General features: G+C 42.2%; 1 protein-coding gene across 9 annotated transcripts in view; it reads left to right on the top strand.

Moving 5' to 3' along the window:
- Positions 1–21881, top strand: part of EGFL6 (EGF like domain multiple 6) — a 94421-nt gene extending 72540 nt beyond the window's left edge. For 6 of the 9 annotated variants that reach the window (XM_023633337.2, XM_070256922.1, XM_070256921.1 and 3 more), the window contains 5 exons: positions 6747–7073; positions 8411–8491; positions 12950–13054; positions 16001–16266; positions 21530–21881. In XM_023633337.2, coding sequence (XP_023489105.2) covers positions 6747–7073; positions 8411–8491; positions 12950–13054; positions 16001–16266; positions 21530–21640 — 890 coding nt within the window. In that variant the 3' untranslated portion in view covers positions 21641–21881. The remainder of the gene's footprint in view (positions 1–6746; positions 7074–8410; positions 8492–12949; positions 13055–16000; positions 16267–21529) is intronic. The other 3 variants (XM_070256917.1, XM_070256923.1, XM_014728760.3) reach the window with 1 other exon arrangement.

Consider the following 21881-nt stretch of genomic DNA (forward strand, 5'->3'; position numbering starts at 1 on the left):
CACGTAAATATTTTAAGGCGTGTGAAATAAAAGTGGCTTCCGTGAGTCACTAAATACATAATATTGTATGTCAACTATACTTCAATTAAAAAAAAAGTGGGCTGGAAATGAGATTAAATGGCCATGCGGTCTCCAGCAACTCCTTGCTGTAGTTTCTCCCTCTGTATGGATGTGCCCTTGATGTGCTTCTAGAACTTTATTCAAAGAGAGAGAGAGAGATGGCTGCCTGTGTAGGGCTGTGCATGGGTGGGTTGGGCGGAGAGATGCTATAAACTTGAGAGGCCCCCAGAGAGGAGACTGAATAAAGTGGTTTCCATATTGGATGAGTGGTCGAGGGCTCCTTCACCCCACCAAATCTGACATGTGCATCCCAGCCTCACTGCTCTCGGGCCGTGTGGTGTAATGGTCGACAGTCGCTCAGGCTCAGGAGCTAGGAAGACCTGAATCAAAATCTGACTTCTGCTCCATACTGGCTGCGACCCAGCAAGTTTCTTAACCTCTCTAACTCAGTTTCCTCCTGTCCAAAATGGTGCTTATGGTCGTCCTGTGGTGGGTGCTCGTAATGGGCCAGGCCACAGTCCCTGGAGCTCACTAATTTCAAGAGGCGGGTGGGCAGTTCCGTGCATATCTCTAGCCCCAGTGCAGTGGACTGTCTGCATTGTGGCCTTGCAGCTTTCTCTAGAAGGCTCCTCTCACCCCTGTAGGTACAACCCAGGGATGGGGGGAGTTAACCCCCGAGGACTGCCCTCATCTAGTGGGGGACAGGACTCTGGAGAAATACCCCAGCTTCCGCTTCGCAGGTTGGGACAAAGCTGAGGTATGTTCTCCATTGGTTCCCAGATGTCCCCAGCAGGACTGAGCCCCAGTTTCCCACACTGATTACCTGCCACTGAGGCACCATTTTCCAGCTTTTCTCCCTTCTTGTCTCACTGTCCCCTCTGCCCCACTTCTGCCTCCTGGAATCACCTCCCGTATAAACCACCTGCACCCAGATGCTTGTCTCAGGTTCTGTTGGGGGAACCCTCACTGGGACAAGTACCTCCCTCCTCTGTTCAGTGTGAGATTGGAACAAGGTAAATATAGGTAGAGAGCTTAGTTCCGCTGGGCACGCTAGATGCTCAGTAGAGTTAGCTGTGGTCGTTACTGTTACTAGCACCATTTTAAACAGCTATTTATTAAGGGCCAGCTACTCTTTACTCCAAAATTCTGTACAAGTAGATAGAAAAATGTCGTGCATACAAAAAAAGATGCCTCAGGAAAACACTTGTGGGCAACTCACCTCCACAGACCCACCCCTGCCCCCAGGCCTAAGAATTGAAGAGATTAGGAAGAACTGCCCAGAGAAAACCCGGAGGCATCTTCCTTCCTGGTCGTGGAATCCCCTTGAAACTACAATGTGTTATTAATGTCCAATGAAGGCAGCATCCTGAAGCATGCATTTGGGCAGCTGTTTGCGGCCTGTGTTTTCTATATATTGTAACCCAGTGCTTTGAAATTATAAACCCCACGTCAACACAAACATTTCTTATGTCAAGAAAACTTCTGTTTCTCTTTCACCATCTAACTTTTAAGTGTATTTTGGAGTAAAACAAATTTTTCTTTTTCTTGTTTTTTCAAGATTAGCACCTCAGCTAACAACTGCTGCCATTCTTTTTTTTTTTCCTGCTTTTTTTCTCCCCAAATCCCCCCAGCACATAGTTGTGTACTTTTAGTTGTAGGTCCTTCTAGTTGCGGCACATGGGATGCTGCCTCAACGTGGCCTGACGAGTGGTGCCATGTCTGTGCCCAGGATACGAAGCAGCGAAACCCTGGGCTGCGGGAAGCGGAGCGCACGATCTTACCCACTTGGTCATGGGGCCGGCCCCCACAAATTTTTCTTTATACTTTGAAACTTTGAACTCATCACAATGTTCTGTTTAATATCTAAAAATAATTCATTTTATTACCATCCATTCTGCAGCTGAATTCTTTAGTCTTTCACCAGAATGTTTTATTTATTTATTTATTTATTTATTTATTTATTTATTTATTTATTTTGAGGAAGATAAGCCCTGAGCTAACTGCTGCCAGTCCTCCTCTTTTCACTGGGGAAGACTGGCCCTGAGCTAACGTCCATGCCCATCTTCCTCTACTTTATATGTGGAATGCCTACCACAGCATGACTTGCCAAGTGGTGCCATGTCCACACCCGGGATCCGAACTGGTGAACCCCGGGCCACAGAAGCGGAACGTACAAACTTAGCCGCTGGGCCACTGGACCGGCCCCAGAATGTTTGTTTAAAAGAGAGAACTGTCTTTGGGTCATTCGCTCTATTACTTGCCTAGTGCTACCATTTTGCCTTGATTCTCTATAAAATAAACAGCCATGGCTCTGTTGAAAATTGATCTCAACAAAGTCTTGACATGCATTGCTTAAAGGATGGCCAGAAATCTACCCGTTTGTGCATAGAAAAGTTATACAAACAAAAATGAGAGAATCACATGCAATTAGCATCCTGCATTGTAAAATGTTAAACAGTCATGTGTCACATAATAAGGGATTGCATAAGACTGGTACCACATAGCCTAGGTGTGTACTAGACTATACCATCTAGATTTGTGTAAGTACACTCTGTGATGCTCTCACAATGACGAAATCACCTAACAATGCATTCTCAGAACGTGTCCCTGTCGTTGAGCAATGCATGACTGTGTTGTAAAATAACATTTGTATGCACATGAATTGCTATTATAGAATATAGAGCATTGATATAGCAACTTTTATTATGGGTTCCTTGTTTTTGCAAAAATCCAGACTCTACGTTGCAGTGCAGAAGAGGAGTTAGCAAATTATCCTTACACACCATCTGTACCCAGAGAAAAAAACACCCTAAATGGAGATGTGTGTGGTTAACTTTTACTGTTCTGATGTATATGAGTATTAATAATACACTGTTAGATAATTTAGTCTTCATATGACAATAGCCTTACCTCATTCTAAGAAAATCAAAACTTTGACATTACTTGACTTGGGTAGTAACGGTCAATTTAGGAAAGGACGCTATGTCATTTAGTTACCAGGAGCAAAGCTTCCCGAATCAAATTACCTTGGCTTGATTCCTGGCTCCCCAGCCTACTACCTGTGGACTGAGAACAAGTTATTTAGCCATTCAGTGCCTCAGTTTCCATATCTGCAAAATAGAGATAATAGTATCTGGCCCTTAATATTGTTTTGACAATTATATGAAATAATCCTTACTCAATAAATGTCCATATAAAAGGCTTAGTTCCAGCCCAGAATATATTACATGCTCAATAATCTTGCACTAATAGTAGGAGTAATAGTGGCAGTGGGTCAAAATTCAACAATTATTCCCATTGAAAAGCAGCTTTCTTAGTCCTTGGAGATATGCTTCTGATTTGATTCAGTTTATATAAAGCATATTCAAGAATGCAGGTGTTGCTACAACCAGGCCATTCCAAATTTTTCTTTCTTTCAATTATCACAAACATTAGAAGTGTGGAGCTGTGGTCTGGACATTTATTTTATTTATTTATTTTGCAGGGAAAGGTTCCCCCTGAGCTACAGCTGTTGCCAATCTTTCCTTTTTTTTTTTTCTTCTCTCCAAAGCCCCAAGCATGGTTGTATATCCTAGTTGTCAGTCCTTCTAGTTCTTCTGTGTGAGCCGCTGCCACAGCACAGCAACTGACAGGTGGGTGGTGTGGTTCCACAACCAGAAAATGAACCTGGACCACTGAAGTGGAAAGTGTGGAAATTTAACCACTAGGCCATCAGAGCTGGCTCTGGAAAAAATTTTTTTAACACAGTAAAAGATTTTAAATGTTCTGGTGATGAATTCTAAAAATAATAGCAAACAGAGGCTGAATATATGTCAGGCACTAATCTTAGTAATTGACATGTATTTGCTCATTTAAACCTCACAAAAACCCTATTCTTATCCCAACTTTATATATGGGGAGACTGAGGCAAACGGAAGTTAAGTATTGGTTTGAGGACATATGACCAGAAGACATGGGAGCTAAAAGTCAAATCTAGGCAACTGGGGTCCAGGGCTGTGTGCTTAAACACAGGATAGGTGTGTCCATGACTGATGGCTACTCCCCCTGGGATAGAGATCTCTCCTGGGCCCTTTCCAGCAAACTCTCCTGGCTCAGCTTTTCTGCCATCCTCGCTCCTTCCCATTTCCTGGGTCCCATGGAGCAGTACATTCCTCACCCACGATTAAGCCTCTCCTCCCAGGACTGTCCAAAGCTCAGGTAAGAGGAGTGTTTCTCCTGCCAAATGGTAAGAGATCATCTGGTGAACTAAGCACAGGTGAATGGATGTCAACGTCATATTTCTCCTGGGGAAAATGTTCACACATAGTGATCTTCTCTAAGTAAAGTTGGGATTTTCAGGTAGGTAGAATCTTTTGACGAAGTGGATATTTAGAGAAATCTCAAATCTCTCCCAAGAGAAATTGTCAACTTCATTTACAAAAGACTGGCCTGTGAATCTGAAAACTCTGAAATTCCCTGTTTTTATGTCTGAGATCCCCAAACATGCCAAAGACCCTCCTACAGCCACTTCCTCCCACATTTTTATATTCTCAAAATGATGTTGGAATAATCAAGAAATGTTTAAGAGAAACAATCATCAGTTATGTCAGATTTGCAACAGCAATACCTACTAGATAAAGCCAAATCTATCCATTTGTAGTCATGCATATGCATAGCTTTTTTTATCCTTGCCCCAGGTCTCTCTTTACGTACTAAGGGAGTGAACTTGTTGACACCACAAAGGTTGTGATGCTTTGATTTTTTTTTTTCTTTTAATAGGAAAAATCGAAACTTCAAGGCAGAAACTGAAAGCAGATGTTTAGGTTTACCTGGTGTGGGTTGAAACCCACTCCTCATTATCTATTAAAGGTCCTTAGTTTTATGTTACTGATTGCATAAAGGAAATTTCCAGGGAATGGTGGTTTCCTGTTCACTTTTTTTTTCATGCTGGATCCTGGGAAAAGATTCAGGGAGCTGTGGACAGGATTACGCAGTGGGGCCCCCAGAGGAAGATCTTTATATGATCAGCATGTTACAATCAAAACTTAACGTGCAACCTCTGGCAAAGAAGCTGAAACAGCCCATCTGAAGGTCGGGAAAATGAGGAATGATGCATTACTCGTATTAGTAGTGGTTGGTTTTGAACCTATAACTACAGGCTGTCACATTGATAAATAGCTAGAACATTTCGTTGAAAAGGGACATGTAGCTCTTGTCATAACAGCCTTAGATTGATTTCAAAGTAAAAGCAATGTATTGATTAAGAGCATATATATTTTCAAAGCATTTTTCTATCTCCTTTTGATTACAAAATATCATGGACTTGTTTATTTTTCTACCACTTTGGTACAGATTGAATCAGCCAAATGATGGAGAAGGAACTGAGCAGGAGAAAAGATGGAAACATTGCCAAGGAAAATATTCTAATAAAAATCCCAATCCAATTTCTTTTTATAGTATTCTTTTTAGGCACTGAAATTGATGTCTCCTCCCTTATTTCATTTCCCTCTAAAGTATATCCAAGTAGTAGAATTGAGTGAATTGGTTCAGATGTTATTAGACCCTTTCTTGCTTAGTCTTAGACTAGCACATGCCTACATATTTTATTAAAAATATATATATATTTGATTTTAAAGATCAGTGTTTTTAATTTTTTTAATTACTTTTTTGCATCAATTTGATATTCTTAATTATCGTGAGTAGATCTCTAGAAAGGGCGCATGCATCTTTGGATTCTAGTGCTCAAGGAATTTGAACCAGTCTCTAGAAAAGTAACCCTTAACCCTAAAGCAGAAATAAACCTGTCATGGAAATAGGACTGGAAAAAGAGTCATTCATCTGCTTTACCCTGAAATCCTAGCTCTGCCCCTGCCAAGCTGAGTGACTTTGGGCACCTCACTTAACATCACGCAGTTCCCTCATCTACAAAACACAGATGTTGGGCTAAATAACATTTTTTCCATCTCTTGAATTCTTCTACACTAACATTTTCCCCCAAGGGTCACTGATCCATTGTGGGGTATGAGGAATCAACCCAGAGGTACATTTTTAAAAGCGATTTAATCCAGTAGTGAGAAATAGGACATGAATAAAACAGTAAATATAGAAGCCTCTCTATAAATATTGAATAAATACAATCATTTAGCTTTAGGTAGTTGATTGAGGTGAAGAAATTCAAAGGGGAGAGAGAACAGGGAAGAAAAATTAGATAGGTATACATTGAACCATAAATCATCATTTTTGTAGGTCACAATGGCCCATTATTGGCAATTTATATGGTTCAGGCTAATGCTATAGCTGTAGTCTTTGAACATCAAATTTGGACAAATCTATAGGAGTACCTGGACAATATTAGCTTTGGAGAATACCAGCATGGAAGCAGAAATGTTAGAGGACTCTGGAAAATCCAGCACTTTGGGATCTGTAGCCCAACTTGGTAGGAGCAGGTACTGCATTATAGTAGTCCCTGAAGCAAAACAAAAGTGTGTCCTCTCGCACTAGGTAATTAAGATACTACCGGAACCTTGGAACTGCTTAAAACAGATGCAAAAATAGTTCTTCCTAAAATATCAAGTGGGAGAGCTTCATCTGAGTTGGTTCTGAAAGCATTCGTTTACTGCACTTTAACACTCTACATGCTCCATTTTTTGTGAGTGATCTAATCATCAGCCAATGTGGAACTTCTCGCCCGTTATTGTTTGTTTCAGTTATCCCTGAAAATTCTGTGAAGGAAGTCCTCAGAGCACCTGGTACCATCAAAGACAGAATCAAGAAGTTGCTTGCTCACAAAAACAGCATGAAAAAGAAGGTAAAAATTAAAAATGGCATCACAGAACCTTCTGGGACTCCCACCCCTAAGGTTAACTTGCAGCCCTTCAACTCTGAAGAGAGTGTTTCCAGAGATGGGAACCCTGATGGAGATAAAGAAAAGAATGAAGAGAGAAAGAAAGAAGAGCTGGAGGAAGAGAAAAGAGATGAGAAAGCCCTGAAGAACCATGTGGAGCAGGAGCAAAGCCTTCGAGGAGATGTGTTTTGTGAGTATCACTTTTGTTTTTTAATACATTTTATGAAAAATGAATTGTGGTTTCTCCTGGCAAATGAAAGAATAAGAAAAGAGGTTTTGTGCCTTAAGTAGATGGGTTCGGCTCTAAGTCATAAGAAGCAGGGTTCTCCATAAGGTCTAGAAACTTACATCTTCTGCAGATACGAAATCAAATTTGCTGCTGTGGGAAACAAGGAGGGCAAGTCCTTTCCCCTTACCTGGGAGGTTTCCTGTTTGATGCAGACAGACACTCTTTCCACTCCCAGCCAAGTAAGCCTGCCTGTCCTGCAAGCACAGTTGTCTGGCTTGCCAGCTTTCCATGAAGTGCGCCCCCAAACCAGAGAGACCCTCCCCAGGTGGATCTGCCAAGGTCTACCTTTTGACTTCTTGAAGGCACTTTTTACAGTCCCACTCAATGAAAAGAGGATTTCACAGTTGTGTGGTTATGATTAAAAACGCCAAAATGGACAATTGTAGGGAGGAAAATTCTATAGTAGCGCTTAAGCTTAAGTTTTCTACATGAACCAGAGAACTGCCCTTTTCAGTGGTTGCTGTGCAGAAGCCACCGTAAGTCTCAGCCTCTCCAGGACAGTTTCCCTATTAACCCACCCTGGATCCCCCCACTCTGAGACTTTCCATTTCATTCTCTCCAGAACCAGACCAAAATCATCTGCTGCTCCTTCTGTATTTTGCCTTGTCTGTTCTTGGCTCCATGCTTGTTGGATTTAGCCAAATGAGAATAGACACAGGCCCACCTATCCAAGAACTAGCATACCAATGACATCTCCCTTAATAGAGGATGAAAAATCTTAAGAAAGTATGTTTCCAAAACCTGCTTAGAAGGGACGTGTTCCTAGTGTAGCTGCTTAGGTCAGCTGGGGGAACCTTTGGACAAACATGCTCTAGATGAGGAAACTGGAACCAACATGAATGCTTCGCAAAAGGTAGGGAAACTGCTCTAACGTTCTGTAAGTAGAATACATGCTCAAACCCTCTTTGCTCAGTCTGTCACTCATTCCTTCTTTTTTTTTTTTTTTTTTTTTCTTTTAAAGATTTTATTTTTTCCTTTTTCTCCCCAACGCCCCCCGGTACATAGTTGTGTATTCTTCGTTGTGGGTTCTTCTAGTTGTGGCATGTGGGACGCTGCCTCAGCGTGGTCTGATGAGCAGTGCCATGTCCGCGCCCAGGATTCGAACTAACGAAACACTGGGCCGCCAGCAGCGGAGTGCGCGAACTTAACCACTCGGCCACAGGGCCAGCCCCCACTCATTCCTTCTTAGCATGTGAGATTTTTGGGTTTTTCTTAACTGACCAAGTGTTCTTTATTAGCCCCTAAGGTGAATGAAGCTGGTGAATTTGGTCTGGTTCTGACCCAAGGAAAAGCTGTAACATCCAGATTGGAACATAAAGGTAAACAACGCTTTCTGCTAAGTTTATGCTCTCTCACAGAGTCCCATGTTGTTTTCATTTCTTCATAGGATGAGATGATTGTTTATGAGTCATTGCTTCATTCCTAAAGACCAAGGGAACAATCATTACATCATGACACACAGTGCCAGTATGAAAATAGTAGGTCTTTATGTGATTAGTACCAATGGATTACAATATAGTAAGGCTATTGTCTTCTCTCCACAACTCTCACCTGACACCTAGAGTAAAGAGTTGAGGCTGCTTGTATGTATGGAGATGGGAGAAAATGGCTTGTTTGCTTCAACTCCAATACCCGAGAGCCTACAACCTGAAAATCACCATGTACTAAAATCTGGCCCAAAGTGCCTGTGTCAGTTACTTATTGCTGCAATAATGCTGTGTAATAAATAATCATAGACCCTCAATGACCTACAGCAATAAATATTTATCTTTGCTTATGAGTCTATGGGTTGGCTGGCCAGGTCTGCTGATCTGAGCTGGTCTGGGTGGGGCTCACTCATGTGTCTGCAGTCAGCTGTGGGCCTGTTTGGTGACTTTGCTGATCTTTGCTGTGCTCTCTCACAGGCCTGGGGCCTCCGTTGGGACAAGTGGGCTGACTCATGTGGTCTTTCATCCTCCAACAGGCTAGCCAAGCTTATTCTCATGATGCGGTGGCAGGGTTCCAAAAAAGAGAGCATAGACACATGGGCCTTTTGAGGTCTAGGCCCAGAACTGGCACATTACTTCTGCCATATTCTATTGGCCAAGGCAAGTCACAAGGCCTGCCCAGATTTAAGAGTTAGGGAAGGCGCTGCAAAGTTATGTTGTGAAGAACATGAATACAGGGAGGGGTAAAAATTGGGACCATTTTTGTGATCAATCTATCAAAGTCTCATAACCTGGAACGTCTTAGGCATGATCCCTAGTTCCTCTGAGTTCATTTAGCACTTTCACTACCCATGACAAATTGTATGTGGCAGCTCTACACAGGCATCAGGGAAAAGCCCACTTAAATATTTATCCCTTTCACTTGGTGTACATATGAATGGCTTGATCTTCTCTTTCCTTTTCAAACTCTCTTTCACTTACCACTATACATGTTCTAAGCTTGTGCTAATTTAATTCCCTTTTGTGTTTACACCATGAGTACATTCTCCAATTCTATCCCTTTGGTTTATAGGACAATCTCCACCATCAAGAAAATACCTCTCTAGTTCAGTTCTCCAAATTTAATCTGAGAAGCTTGTACTAAAAACTCTCCAAAGGCTAGTGACCTATGACCCAGCTCCTACAGGCATCTTGTTTTCCTCCATATTTCTCCTAAGTGGTCTATTTTTATTTCTCTGCATCAAACATCTTATTGCCCATTTTCCTGGTTAGGAAGAAGATGTTTCATAGCTCAGGGGATAAGCTACATTCTCCAAGTGCTCAGAACTTCTGCCCCAGCTCTGCTTTACACTTGCTAAGTGACATTAATAAATTATTTGACTCCTCTTTGGATCCCCAAACTGACCAGGTCTCTTACTTTATTTTCTTCCATGATCCTTAGTGAAACACAGAAAGTTGACAATTTTGCCTAAGAACATATGACTCTGTGATTTCAAAGGTCCTTGAATAAGTTGTCCTGGAGCACTCAGTCTCAATTAGAAGACTCAGGTGGGCACCCCGACTCTGCCACTTGCTGTTTGCCTTGGGCAAGTCAATAGACTCGTGATGCCTCATTGCTTTCATGTGTAAAGTTGGAATAAGACCAACACTCCTCTCTAAGGTGCTGTCTTAGGCTGGGTTCCTCAGAACCAGACCCTGAGACAAGAATTTGAGTGCAAGTGATTTATGTGGTTTATCCCAGGAAACAGTGGTTGGGGAGTCGGGAAGTGAGACGACGAAGAGAAGGAGGCCATAACGGGTGTGGTATCAAGCAAGTTTCCACTGTGGGCAACTGGAGCTCGATCCCATTGGGGAACTCTGGGAGCCAGTGGTGAACACGCGGCTCAGGATTGCCCTCATGGAGGGGCAAGGGAGTTAAGGTATTTCTACGCTAACTCCCATCTGACATTGGTTGAAGGCTGCTCCCAGGAGGGTGCTAATTCCCTGGCGCTCCTGGCCTGCCGTAAAAGCAGGGAGGGGCACCACTGTGGCAGCTGGACTTCCATCCCAGTTGGACACCCTGCAAGACTGAAGAGAACCTGGATTCCAATCTGACTTCAGGTCCGTGTCCAATTCCAGTACTTAGTGTTCCTACCCATAGGCAAAGAAAAGGAGGTCTCCATCCACCAACTCCTGTCCGTCACTGGTGGAGGGCTCTCCCAGGGACAGAGCTCCCTGGTATTCTGCTCTGCCTGGCTTAGGCCAAGCATGCTCCAGCCAGAGAATACCCTCATGCAGAGAGTGGTGGGTGTTTGCAGTGGAAAGCCATGTGTCTGCTAGGGAATATAAGTGCTGACAGATATTGGTGCAGCCCCAACAGCATCTGTTTCAGGGGTTGTATGCATTCAATCAGAGGATGTATTTGAAAACACTTTGCAAACCATAAAGTTCTATACAAATGAAGTATGGTGCTCATGAGCCCAAAGCCTTGAGTTTTATCTCCTTAAGGAGTCATTAGCTGTATGCTATTCCATTGTCCCAGTTGACATTCCCAGTATCCTGCATGTTGAGGAAAGGGGGGCAGGGGTTGGGACAAATGTGCCACCACAGTTAAAACCAACTGAAAAGTTTATGTTGCACTGTTTGTGGGCTGGTAACCTCAACTTCTCCAACTAGCAATAGCACTCATTGAAGAATACTGAAGACTGGAAGCAAGTATTACTTGGCATCTTTTAATTTTAAAACTGAGACTAGAAATAAAATATCTTCACTGCAATAGGGAAGAATAGGGGTTAAGATGGAAGGAAAGTGAGGAAAGAGGCAGGGTGTCAGTGCTGGCTTAGGAACTGGGCAGCATGGACAGCCCCGGATGTCAGTCTGATTTAGGATTCAGGTCCAGTTCCAGCACTCAGTGTCTGCAGGACTTGGACAAATCACTTATGACCCTCAGTTTTACTTTCCTGAAAATGGGTCTGACTGTAGAATTTTTGTGATAATCAAATCAAGTGATGTAATGTATGTGAAAATATTTTGCAAATTGTAACAAGTCAACAACCAGCTGCTCCTGCTTCTCTCTTGAGCTTTTTTTCCCCTTTTTTGCCGTTCCTTTATTCCTCAGCATGAACTGCCAAAGCTCCAAAATCAGAGCCAGAAGCTGGCATTGGTTATAAACAGGAGTATCTCAAACTTCCCCCTCTTTCCCAGTGGTAGTTTCTGTTATCTACATCAGGGGTCAAAAGACTTTTTTCTGGGGGCCGGCCCTGTGCTGAGTGGTTGAGTTCACACGCTCCGCTTCGACAGCCCAGGGTTTCACCAGTTTGGATCCTGGGCACGGACCTAGCACTGCTCATCAAGCCATGATGAGGCAGCGTCCCACATAGTACAACCGGAAGTACCTACAGCTAGAATATACAACTATGTACTGGGGTGCTTTGGGGAGAAGAAGAAAAAACAGAACAAAAAAGAAGCTTGGCAACAGATGTTAGCTCAGGTGCCAATCTTTAAAAAAGAAAACTTTTTTCTGTGAAAGACCAGATCATAAATATTTTAAGCTTTGCAAACCCATACAGTGTCTGTTGTAACTCCTCAACTCTGTCATTGTAGCTTAAAAGCAGCCGTAGGCAATATGTAAATGAATGGGTGTGAAGTGTTTCAATAAAACTTTATTTACAAAAACAGCGGCCAGGATGTTAGTTTGCTGACCCCTGATCTCCATAAAAGTAACCAGAGGCACTGGTTCAAAACTCGTACTAGCTGGCCCTTACTCCATACGATTGTGAGGATTTTATTAAATTAACGTTTGTTAAGTAGAGCCAGCCGAGTACTGGGTGGTTCAACAAAAGACCACAGAAGGAATTGAAATAGAGAAGTTTATTACTCAGAGTCCTGGAGGAAGTACATGGCGTGCCTTGAGGGGCCACATGGAGAGGGCATGGCAGGGTGCTTACACAGAAAGAGGCAGGACCTGGGGCCCACACTTTTATTAGGGTCTGTTTGTGGAGCACTTTGGGGTTCCCTGGCTAGGCTGGATTGTTAATTCAAACCAAAAAGGATCGGGGTTTGGGGAAGCCTAGAGGCGGGTCTTATATCTAAGGAGCACACAAGGGAAGGCCCTCGGAAGCAGGGGAGACTGTTTATTACAAGGGCTGTTGGAGAAGTCATAGCAGGAACTTACATTTACTTGTGACTCTGCAGGCGCTACTATGAGGTCTCTCAGCTGCTCGGCTGAACACAATGGATGCACCAATACCATGGAGTAGCTTAGCTAAACTCTCAACAGCTACTGAAAACATGGCATTGCCTTCCAAAGCTCCAAAGGTTAGACGTTTTTCTAATGCTCTTAACGATTATGAAATGCACTCTTTTTCTTAGCAGATTTAAATGTCTCAGTTGACTGCAGCTTTGACCATGGGGTCTGTGACTGGAAACAGGATGTAGAAGATGATTTTGACTGGAATCCTGCTGATCGAGATAATGGTATTTAGATTTCACTATCTCATGTTCCGTGATACGGCACAGGTAAAGAAAGCTCTCCAACGGTGGGAGGGTTGTTATTCCTATCGCTTGTTAGGTCAGGGTTGTTTGTCATGGTTGGAAACTTTTAGACCTTCCGAAGTCTCCCCTGATGAATGACTAATTTGGTTCAGCATATATTCTCCTCCTTAATCCCACTCCCACCCACCTACCCCCACAAGGATGCTCCAGCAGACCTCATCTATATTCACTCTCCTGCTGCTGAGAGAGAGATGTTGGAAATCATATAAGGTTTAAGAGTATTGGGGAGAAGGTAGAAAGAAGTTGATCCTTTTCCCCTATTTCCTAGCAATGGTGCTCTGTAGTTTTTGTTTTGTTTGGGGGGGGATAAATCTTGAAAGGAAATATGACTTCTATCTAAACCTGGAGTTTTAGTGGAGTCACCCCTCAAAGCATCAAAACCATAATGAGTTGGGGCTGGCCCAGTGGCGCATCAGTTAAGTTTGCACGTTCCGCTTCTCAGCAGCCCCGGGGTTTGCCGGTTCGGATCCCGGGTGCGGACATGGCACCGCTTGGCAAAAGCCATGCTGTGGTAGGCGTCTCATGTATAAAGTAGAGGAAGATGGGCGTGGATGTTAGCTCAGGGCCAGTCTTCCTCAGCAAAAAGAGGAGGATTGGCAATAGTTAGTTCAAGGCTAATCTTCTTCAAAAAAAAACCATAATGAGCATCAAATCAGCAACCTGGACTCCTGGACTGGACTTTCCCTTCTGTTGCTTGAGGATTTCTTTCCACTTAACTTTGGATTTTTCTCACCCTCAGCTCTGAGCTGCCTACTTAAACACTATTGATGGACCCTAGCTTTCCTTTTGGGCAGAGCGTTTAGCTGGCAGATCCCATTTGGAGCATAAATTGAATCCCTGTCTCCCAAGGCTGACTATATAATTAGAGACAACTGTTACACCTTCAGGGACTCCAGTTCCTTACCAATCAAATTATTTATTTGGGGATATATAGGCTCAGCCCTCAGTTAAAAGATCCTTCTTCTAGATCCTTCCTCTAGACTAATTCCTCCCTGAGATCTTTTCTTTTACCTTTTTTTGAGGAAGATTAGCCCTGAGCTAACATCTGCTGCCAATCCTCCCCTTTTTGCTGAGGAAGACTGGCCCTGAGCTAACATCCGTGCCCATCTTCCTCTACTTTATATGTGGGACGCCTACCACAGCATAGCTTGCCAAGCAGTGCCATGTCCGCACCTGGGATCCGAACTGTTGAACCCCGGACCGCTGAAGCACAATGTGCGAACTTAACCACTGTGCCACCAGGCTGGCCCAAGATCTTTTCTTTCAAACCCTCACCTGCAATCAGGAAACCTGGATATCCCCTAATAAAAATTCCTTTTAGAACTTGGGATTAGGGTGGAGGGGTACATCCCACACAGCAAAGTTGTATGAATGGGACTCTTGCTAAAGATTCAGAGCAAGCACGTGGCAAGTTTAACCAGACCAGAGACAGTACATCTTTGGAGAAGCTATCTTGTTGATAACTAACCTGAGTTTCTCCTTTCTTCCATCATAGCATCTCCAGATGTATGTCTACCAGAGCTATCTCACACTGGGAGCCCATAGGTTATCCCAGGATCTCGACCTCTCCCACAGTCAGCAATGTCTTTAGTTGAGTTTTCCACCAATGGGAAGTCCCCTATTTACAAACGCCCACTTCACAAATGACTCTGGGGTTCTCAGCTTTTGCATCACTCAAATCATACTCCCTCCCCTCCTGCACCTCCATGAGATTTCTTGGTGGGCTTATCTTTCCCTACAGCATTAAATATAAAAAAGAAACATGGGATGAATCAGCATTATTAGAAGGATCAAATCCCAAGGACAGATTACAGTGGGCTTTAGCTGAGAGAGAAGGGGAACCTGCCACAGTGGGTCACAGAAGAGAGATTGTAGCTGGTAGAGTTGCCAGATAAAGTCTAGGCTGTCTAAATTTCAGATGAGCAATGAATGGTTTTTAGTATATCTCAAACACACTGCTTATGTGAAATTCAAACTCCACTGGGCATCCTGGATTTTTATTTGCTGAATCTGACAACATTATCAGCTGACTAATAATGTTAAAAGACTGGGGGAAGAAGACTGGGAAGTCTCTGGGTCCAGTAGAAAATTAAGGCATTGTCAACCTGCGTCCTGCAAGCATGTCCAGGAATTACACCAGCAGAAGATGCCACCTCACCCCCGGTGTCTTCCTCCCAGCTTCTACAGGAGTTCCTCCTTCTCATCAACTTCTTCAGACCCCACTGCACGAGAGTTTTTGCCCAAGTTAATCAAAGGCACAACCAGAAGATTGGAGATGAGCAAATGTTGTCTCCAATGGTTAAAAGATACTTAGAAGATGGGTACTTAGAAATAGAAGGAGATGTGTTCCTGCGTCCTAAATCAGAACTGGGAGTGATATGTTACACATGGTGGTTGAACTCCATGAAACCATTAGTACAAATTCATGCATGTTGTGAATTAAATACCACACTGTAGACATACCTAAGGAGCTGGCTGTCATACACATCATTAACTCATTCCAAAGTTCAAACAACCAAGGTGGAAAATTCTGGAGCACCAGTTCTCCATCAGCTGCAAATTACCTGCAGTGCTAAAAGACCATTTAATAGATTCTTACCCCATATCTGCTGCTACCAAGCTTTGTGAATGTGGACAAATTCCTCAGCATCTCTGACCCTCAGTTTCCTTCTCTATACAACAAAGGATTTCAGCTTTGTGATCCCTAAAATACATTTTAGCATGAAAATTTTGTTCCTATGTTCAAAATGAAAAGGACATCAGCTTTCCCTGTATGAGACTATCATTCATTTTTTATAGTTATTTTATACACTATAGCCAAACCCTTTACAGTGGCCTCATTGACTGTGCGTTTTTCTTCTCTTAAAGCTGTTGGCTACTATATGGCAGTTCCAGCCCTGGCAGGCCATAAGAAGGACGTTGGCCGGTTGAAACTTCTCCTCCCCGACCTGCAGCCCCAAAGCAACTTCTGTTTGCTTTTTCATTACCGGCTGGCTGGAGACAAAGTAGGGAAACTTCGAGTGTTTGTGAAAAACAGTAACAATGCCCTGGCATGGGAGGAGACCAGGAGTGAGGATGAAAAGTGGAAGATGGGGAAAATTCAGTTGTATCAAGGGATCGATGCTACCAAAACTGTAAGTGGAAAAACAGTGTTAAACTAGATACTTGCATTTTCAGTGATTTAACAAACAAAACAAAACACTTACTGAAGTACCTAGGCACTGGAGCTACAAAGATGAATAAGACTATTCCCCCATACTTAAAACACTTACATTCTGGAGCAAAATAGGTGAGGCAATTAATCAGCACAATTAATGATAATATTTGTCAGGTGTAAGCATATCACATTCTATGGAAATGGTCTGTGGTGTGGCAGGCTCCTCTCACCAACTTCCTTCTGAACCAGGAGATAAATTCCATAACGTGTAAAAGAACATCTTGCTCATTTGTTCTATGCCCAGCACTTACCACAATGAAAGGAAGCTAGAAGGTCATTTTTTAAATGCTTTTTGAACTGAACTGAGAGTGGCTGTTGTCTGGGATCCTCAAGACCACCCTCAGGTTCCATGATTCCCTAGAAGGATTCAAAGAATTCAGAAAAGCTGTTATATTCATGATTACAGTTTGTTACAGTGAAAGGATAGAGATTAAGATCAGCCGAGGGAAAAGGCACATAGGGCAGAGTCCAGGAGAGCCTGGGCACAAGCTTATAGTTTCCTCTCCCTGTAGAGTCATATAAACAGCTCTTAATTCTCTCAGCAATTATGAGTGACAACACGCACAGAGGATTGCCCACCAGGGAAGCTCACCCAAGCCTTGGTGTTCAGGGTTTTTATTGGGGGTCAGTCTGCCTGCATGATTGCCCACATGGATGACCTTAGTTACTCAATCTCTTGCTTCTCCAGAGGTCAGGCTGATACTGTGTGACCTAAAGCCCCCACCATAAGTCACATGGTTAGCATAAATGATCTGACATGGCCAAAGACACTCTTTTTTTTTTTTTTCCTGTGCCCTGGCTGAGCTTCCTTTCTCCCAGGCGCCCGTCTTCTTTAACCTTTCCCCTCCTCCATTTCAGGTGTGTCAAATCCTACACTGGTCACCTCTCACTCTCTAGAGTATTCTCTCTCCCTCAATTTCACGTGTTACAATTTGTACTTTCCATTTTTCTTATCTTACATCATAGCTATTTGTATACAAGCTTTATTTTCCTTATAAGATCACAGATGCCTTGTGGATGGGACATGACTAAATGGAAAAATATATACCAAGTTAAAGACACTCTTTAGAGGTAGGATAATCCAAGGACTTAGCAGGTATCTTCCAGGGACCAGTAAGGGCCAAACGTTTCTTTGGAATGTGCAGGGTTTGGACAACTCAGACCTGCTGACTTCATCCTTTACTGCACAGTGGGTTTAATAAAGGAAGAGGGAAAAGAGTTTTAAGAGGAAGTTGATCTATGGGATGAAATGCTCAGAAAGAACAAATAGGATAAAAATAGCAAAGAGTCTATCAAGTTTGACCATCAGGAGGTGGCTAGTGACTTCTGCAGGAGTTGTTTCTTTGGAGGAGAGGGGAAAGGCCACACTATGGAGCAATGAGGAGGGAAGGGAGCAGAGCCCTGGAGGCAGCTACTATGGGCCCTTGTGAAAAGTTTGTTCAAGGTGGGAAGGGAAAAGATAGAGTGAAAGCTAGAAGGAGGTACATGAAGAGCTGAATACCAACCACTGGTGACAAGAGGACGAACAATTAGTAGAGCCATGAATTGAGATTCCATTTATACTTTGTTTGTGAAAGATAATATATTACTTAACATAAGTAAAATCCTCTTTCTTGGTAATAGGCGTCAGACCAAAAACCCTGATCCCTAGTCAGATGTTAAATTCAACATCTTTCTATTCACTTATCACACTTGAATCAAAGCAGAACATCTTATTTAAAATACATCCTAAGACATGACTATAGATAAAAGTGTATGTTGGGCCGTAGTTAATGAACTTCCTAACCGTTTTTCCTTCTTCCAGGGCTTGTTTAGTGCTGACAAGCACATTAATTCTAGTTTATCCTCATTGCAATTTATTTGAATCAATACAAATCCAATCCACATATTTACATTGTTGTATTTGTAGCATGGTTTAGGGATTGTGATGTTGAGTTGTGCTATATATGGTTGACATTCCTGTTGGAGAGTTGAAATATGCCTCTACACAGCATTTATAATTACCTCCATATTTACTGAATTTATATACGGAGAAATATTTTATTTAACATGGTGGCTTGAGGGGGGTGTATGCCATCAAAACAGTGATTTTTTTTAAATGCTCATTTTTGAAAACATGCCCCCAAAGAACCTGCCCAGCAATGACACTGTACCACATCACTGCTCTGTTAGAGGGATGCTCGGGCCCAGCAGGGGCCTAAGGCACGTGCCTGTGCCCTGGACTTTTTCAATACTAGGGCAAACCTTGGTGGGGCATATTGGAGGGTAGGGAAGCTGAATAATCCAGGCTGAGGCATGCATTCCAGTTTATCAATGTCATATTGACCGTGGATATTTGTAGTAGGTGTGACTCTTAACTCCATAAACTCAGGTATATAAAATAAGTCACATTGCTTTCTCTAAATCAAATTATATCTGAATCCAAAGCCTCATGCCATTAGGCTGGGTGGAAAGTTCAGTCTCAGCTATTTGCTCATGCAGGGTTGAGGGAGAGCCCCCCTCCCTAGGGTGCCTGAGCTTCTGAAAGGCTAAAAGTAGCACAGATATTAAGAGAGGGTGGAACATCTTCACTTCATCCATGGATGCGCACATTTTCTGCACCCTTGTGGCTCTTCAAGTCACTCATCTCTTCAACTTCCGTGCCAGGCCAGGACACAGAAACCTTCACTGAGGCTGGAGTCTTGTTGCTGAGAATCCATCCTCCAGAGGAAGTTAAGGCAACCATTTTCCATCTAGAGTTCTGCCAGGGAGAGACAGTGGGGTCGCTTCCTAGGCTGGAGAATCTCGCTTTTCCCCCCTCACTGCTTCTGCTTGTATCCCTCACAGGCACTTCCTCCACCTTCTACTGGCATAGTCTCCTCATGGAGGTTAAGCTTGTGGGGACGAAACATCAGGAAGGGGATTGTCTCGTAGAAAAGTCTGCTTTCGATTGTTATATGCCAAAATATCCTTGAGAAAAGAGAGGATAAGAAGCCTGCCTAATTTTTTGGTACCACGGTAGGCAAAAATGCAGTGAAAAACAAATGCAAGTTAGAATGTCAATTAATTACCCTGACTTTTAGCTATCTGAGAGTATCAGTCAGGGATTTTGGTGATGGAGGAGCCACCATAGCCCAAGATCTAGACATGCCCACCTGCATTATCCCACCCATTGCAGCTGCTGTGAGGGGTCTGCTCTTTGGCTCACTACTGTTTAAAGTTACCTAAAAGGAACATCTTCCTGAAAGCAGTTGCTTCCTGAGAAGAGACTAGGGGAGGAAGAAATTTCTATACCCAGTTGTGCTATCACTTGTTGCTCAGTGGTGGCTTGTCTCCAGTGCTTCTCAAGAAAATGAAGCCAGGGAGCTTAAAAGCAACAGAGAACAGCCCAGGCAGTGGACAGTCACTGTCTCTCTTTGCCCCCATTTGTCCCTCTGAGGCTTCCCCTCGTCTCTTTGAAGAGCCGGGGAAAGTGGGACACAGTGGTGATAGCAAGTCTAAAATCGCTTCATTTCTGCCACATTGAAAACTCCTCTGTGATTATTTATGAAGCAGAAAAGAAGTGCTTTGTGGGGCCAGCCTGGTAGCGCAGCAGTTAAGTTTGCACGTTCAGCTTCTGTGGCCCAGGGTTCGCCAGTTCAGATCCCGGGTGCAGACATACGCACCGTTTGTCAAGCCATGCTGTGGCAGACGTCCCACGTATAAAAAATAGAGGAAGATGGGCATGGATGTTAGCTCAGGGCCAGTCTTCCTCAGCAAAAAGAGGAGGATTGGCAGCGGATGTTAGCTCAGGGCTAATCTTTCTCAAAAAAAAAAAAAGATGCTTTGGGGGATGGTGAATAGTTGTGTGATGGCATTGTTGTACACATGATTCTTAAGGATCTTTCTTTAAAAGACCAATTTGTTGTAAGTTTGAATTTACTTTAAAAAAAAGTTTAGAAAAGACAAAGGGAAATCACTTTATTGAAAAGAAGTACAGATTGATAATCATTGCCCCCCATAACATGAGTGCTTCCATATTTTGCATTTTACTTGCCACATGAATATATATTTTAATCTATTTATGACCACAGTATGCAGATGATACTGTTGAATTCATTTTGATAGAATATGTGTGTGTGTGTCATGTTATTCTTTTCTCTCTAAACTTTTTGTTCCAGGGTAACCTCAGTCCTCTTTGAATCAGAATCCTTTTGCTGTGCTTTCAATCTGCTTCTCTCTGATATTGAGAATTAAAGAGCCCACTAGGCGTATTCCCCTCTTTATTACTTCTCCTTATGGTGAATGGTATTTAATAGGTGCTCCATAAATTGTAGCTATAATTTTTTCTCATAATTATTGAATTTAAAGTATGTTGGTGTTTTTTCCTGATAAAAAAATAGTTCATGTTAGTTTTATTAAAACATTACAATATTGAAGAAACTTAGAAACATTCATTCAGCAAATATTTATTTTAATAATGTTTCTTCGGAAATATTTTTGGATGAATGGACGCATATAAAAGAGTCATTGTATGTCCTTAATTTTGTTAAATGAGTCACCCCTGTTTTGCGTCCAATTTGAAGATCAATTTTTTTAGTATTCATCCTCTCTTCTCTCTATATTAGAAATTTCTAAAATATAAAGAAGTTTGCTTCTCTTTTGATTATTACTAAATGTCTTAGATAAAAATAATTATAGCCTAGTATAAAACAGAAGACAATGACATTCCAGATAATTTCTGAATATATAAACCAATATTTTAAGAAAAGTAACTATACTACTACAAACTACTAAAATCTGAATATATCAAAATAATTCCCTTTCAATTATATAGTTTTGCGTTAGATGTTCACGAGGAATATTAAATTTCTTCTAGCCTAGTTTTTGAAAAGAAAACCATATCCTTTTATTTTTGCTTTTTTTTTTTTCTTTAAATGGGAATTCCAAAATTTCCTCTTAAACCTTACCCTTCTTGGCTTTATGGGGCTTTCCAGATTCTTTTAGATGTTGCAGTGACTCTATTTTCTCTGAACACAGTTCACTCAGTGTGGATACCTGGCATTGGGAAAATACAATGTATTACTATAAATTCAATGTCAAAGCCTGTTTCTATACAATAGGGACACAAGTTTAGTCCTCTTGAATAGCTATTAAATAGTTTGATTCTATCATTGTTTTGAATATTTTGAAGTCATTTTTTATTCCCTCTCCATTATTAGATCATTTTTGAAGCAGAACGTGGCAAGGGCAAAACCGGAGAGATTGCGGTGGACGGCGTCTTGCTGGTTTCAGGTTCCTGTCCAGATGGCCTTGTATCTGTGGACTGTTGAATGTTACTGTTGTCTTTTATATCTTTATATTTGGCTTTTTATGTCAGTTCTCTGTTTTTTGATATTACATCATAGACCCCCCCATTTTAGAAATACAAACTGAAAAATTATAATGTACCAATGGAAACATTATTGTAAGACACCTTTCTTGTATAAGATGCGCTGATATTTGCTTTAAATATAGTACCACTATGATTTCTCATTCATTTCTGAATTTATAAAATGTGGAAATGCCAGTTCA

This window comes from Equus caballus, chromosome X (assembly GCF_041296265.1).
Source record: "Equus caballus isolate H_3958 breed thoroughbred chromosome X, TB-T2T, whole genome shotgun sequence".
Classification (NCBI taxonomy): domain Eukaryota; kingdom Metazoa; phylum Chordata; class Mammalia; order Perissodactyla; family Equidae; genus Equus; species Equus caballus.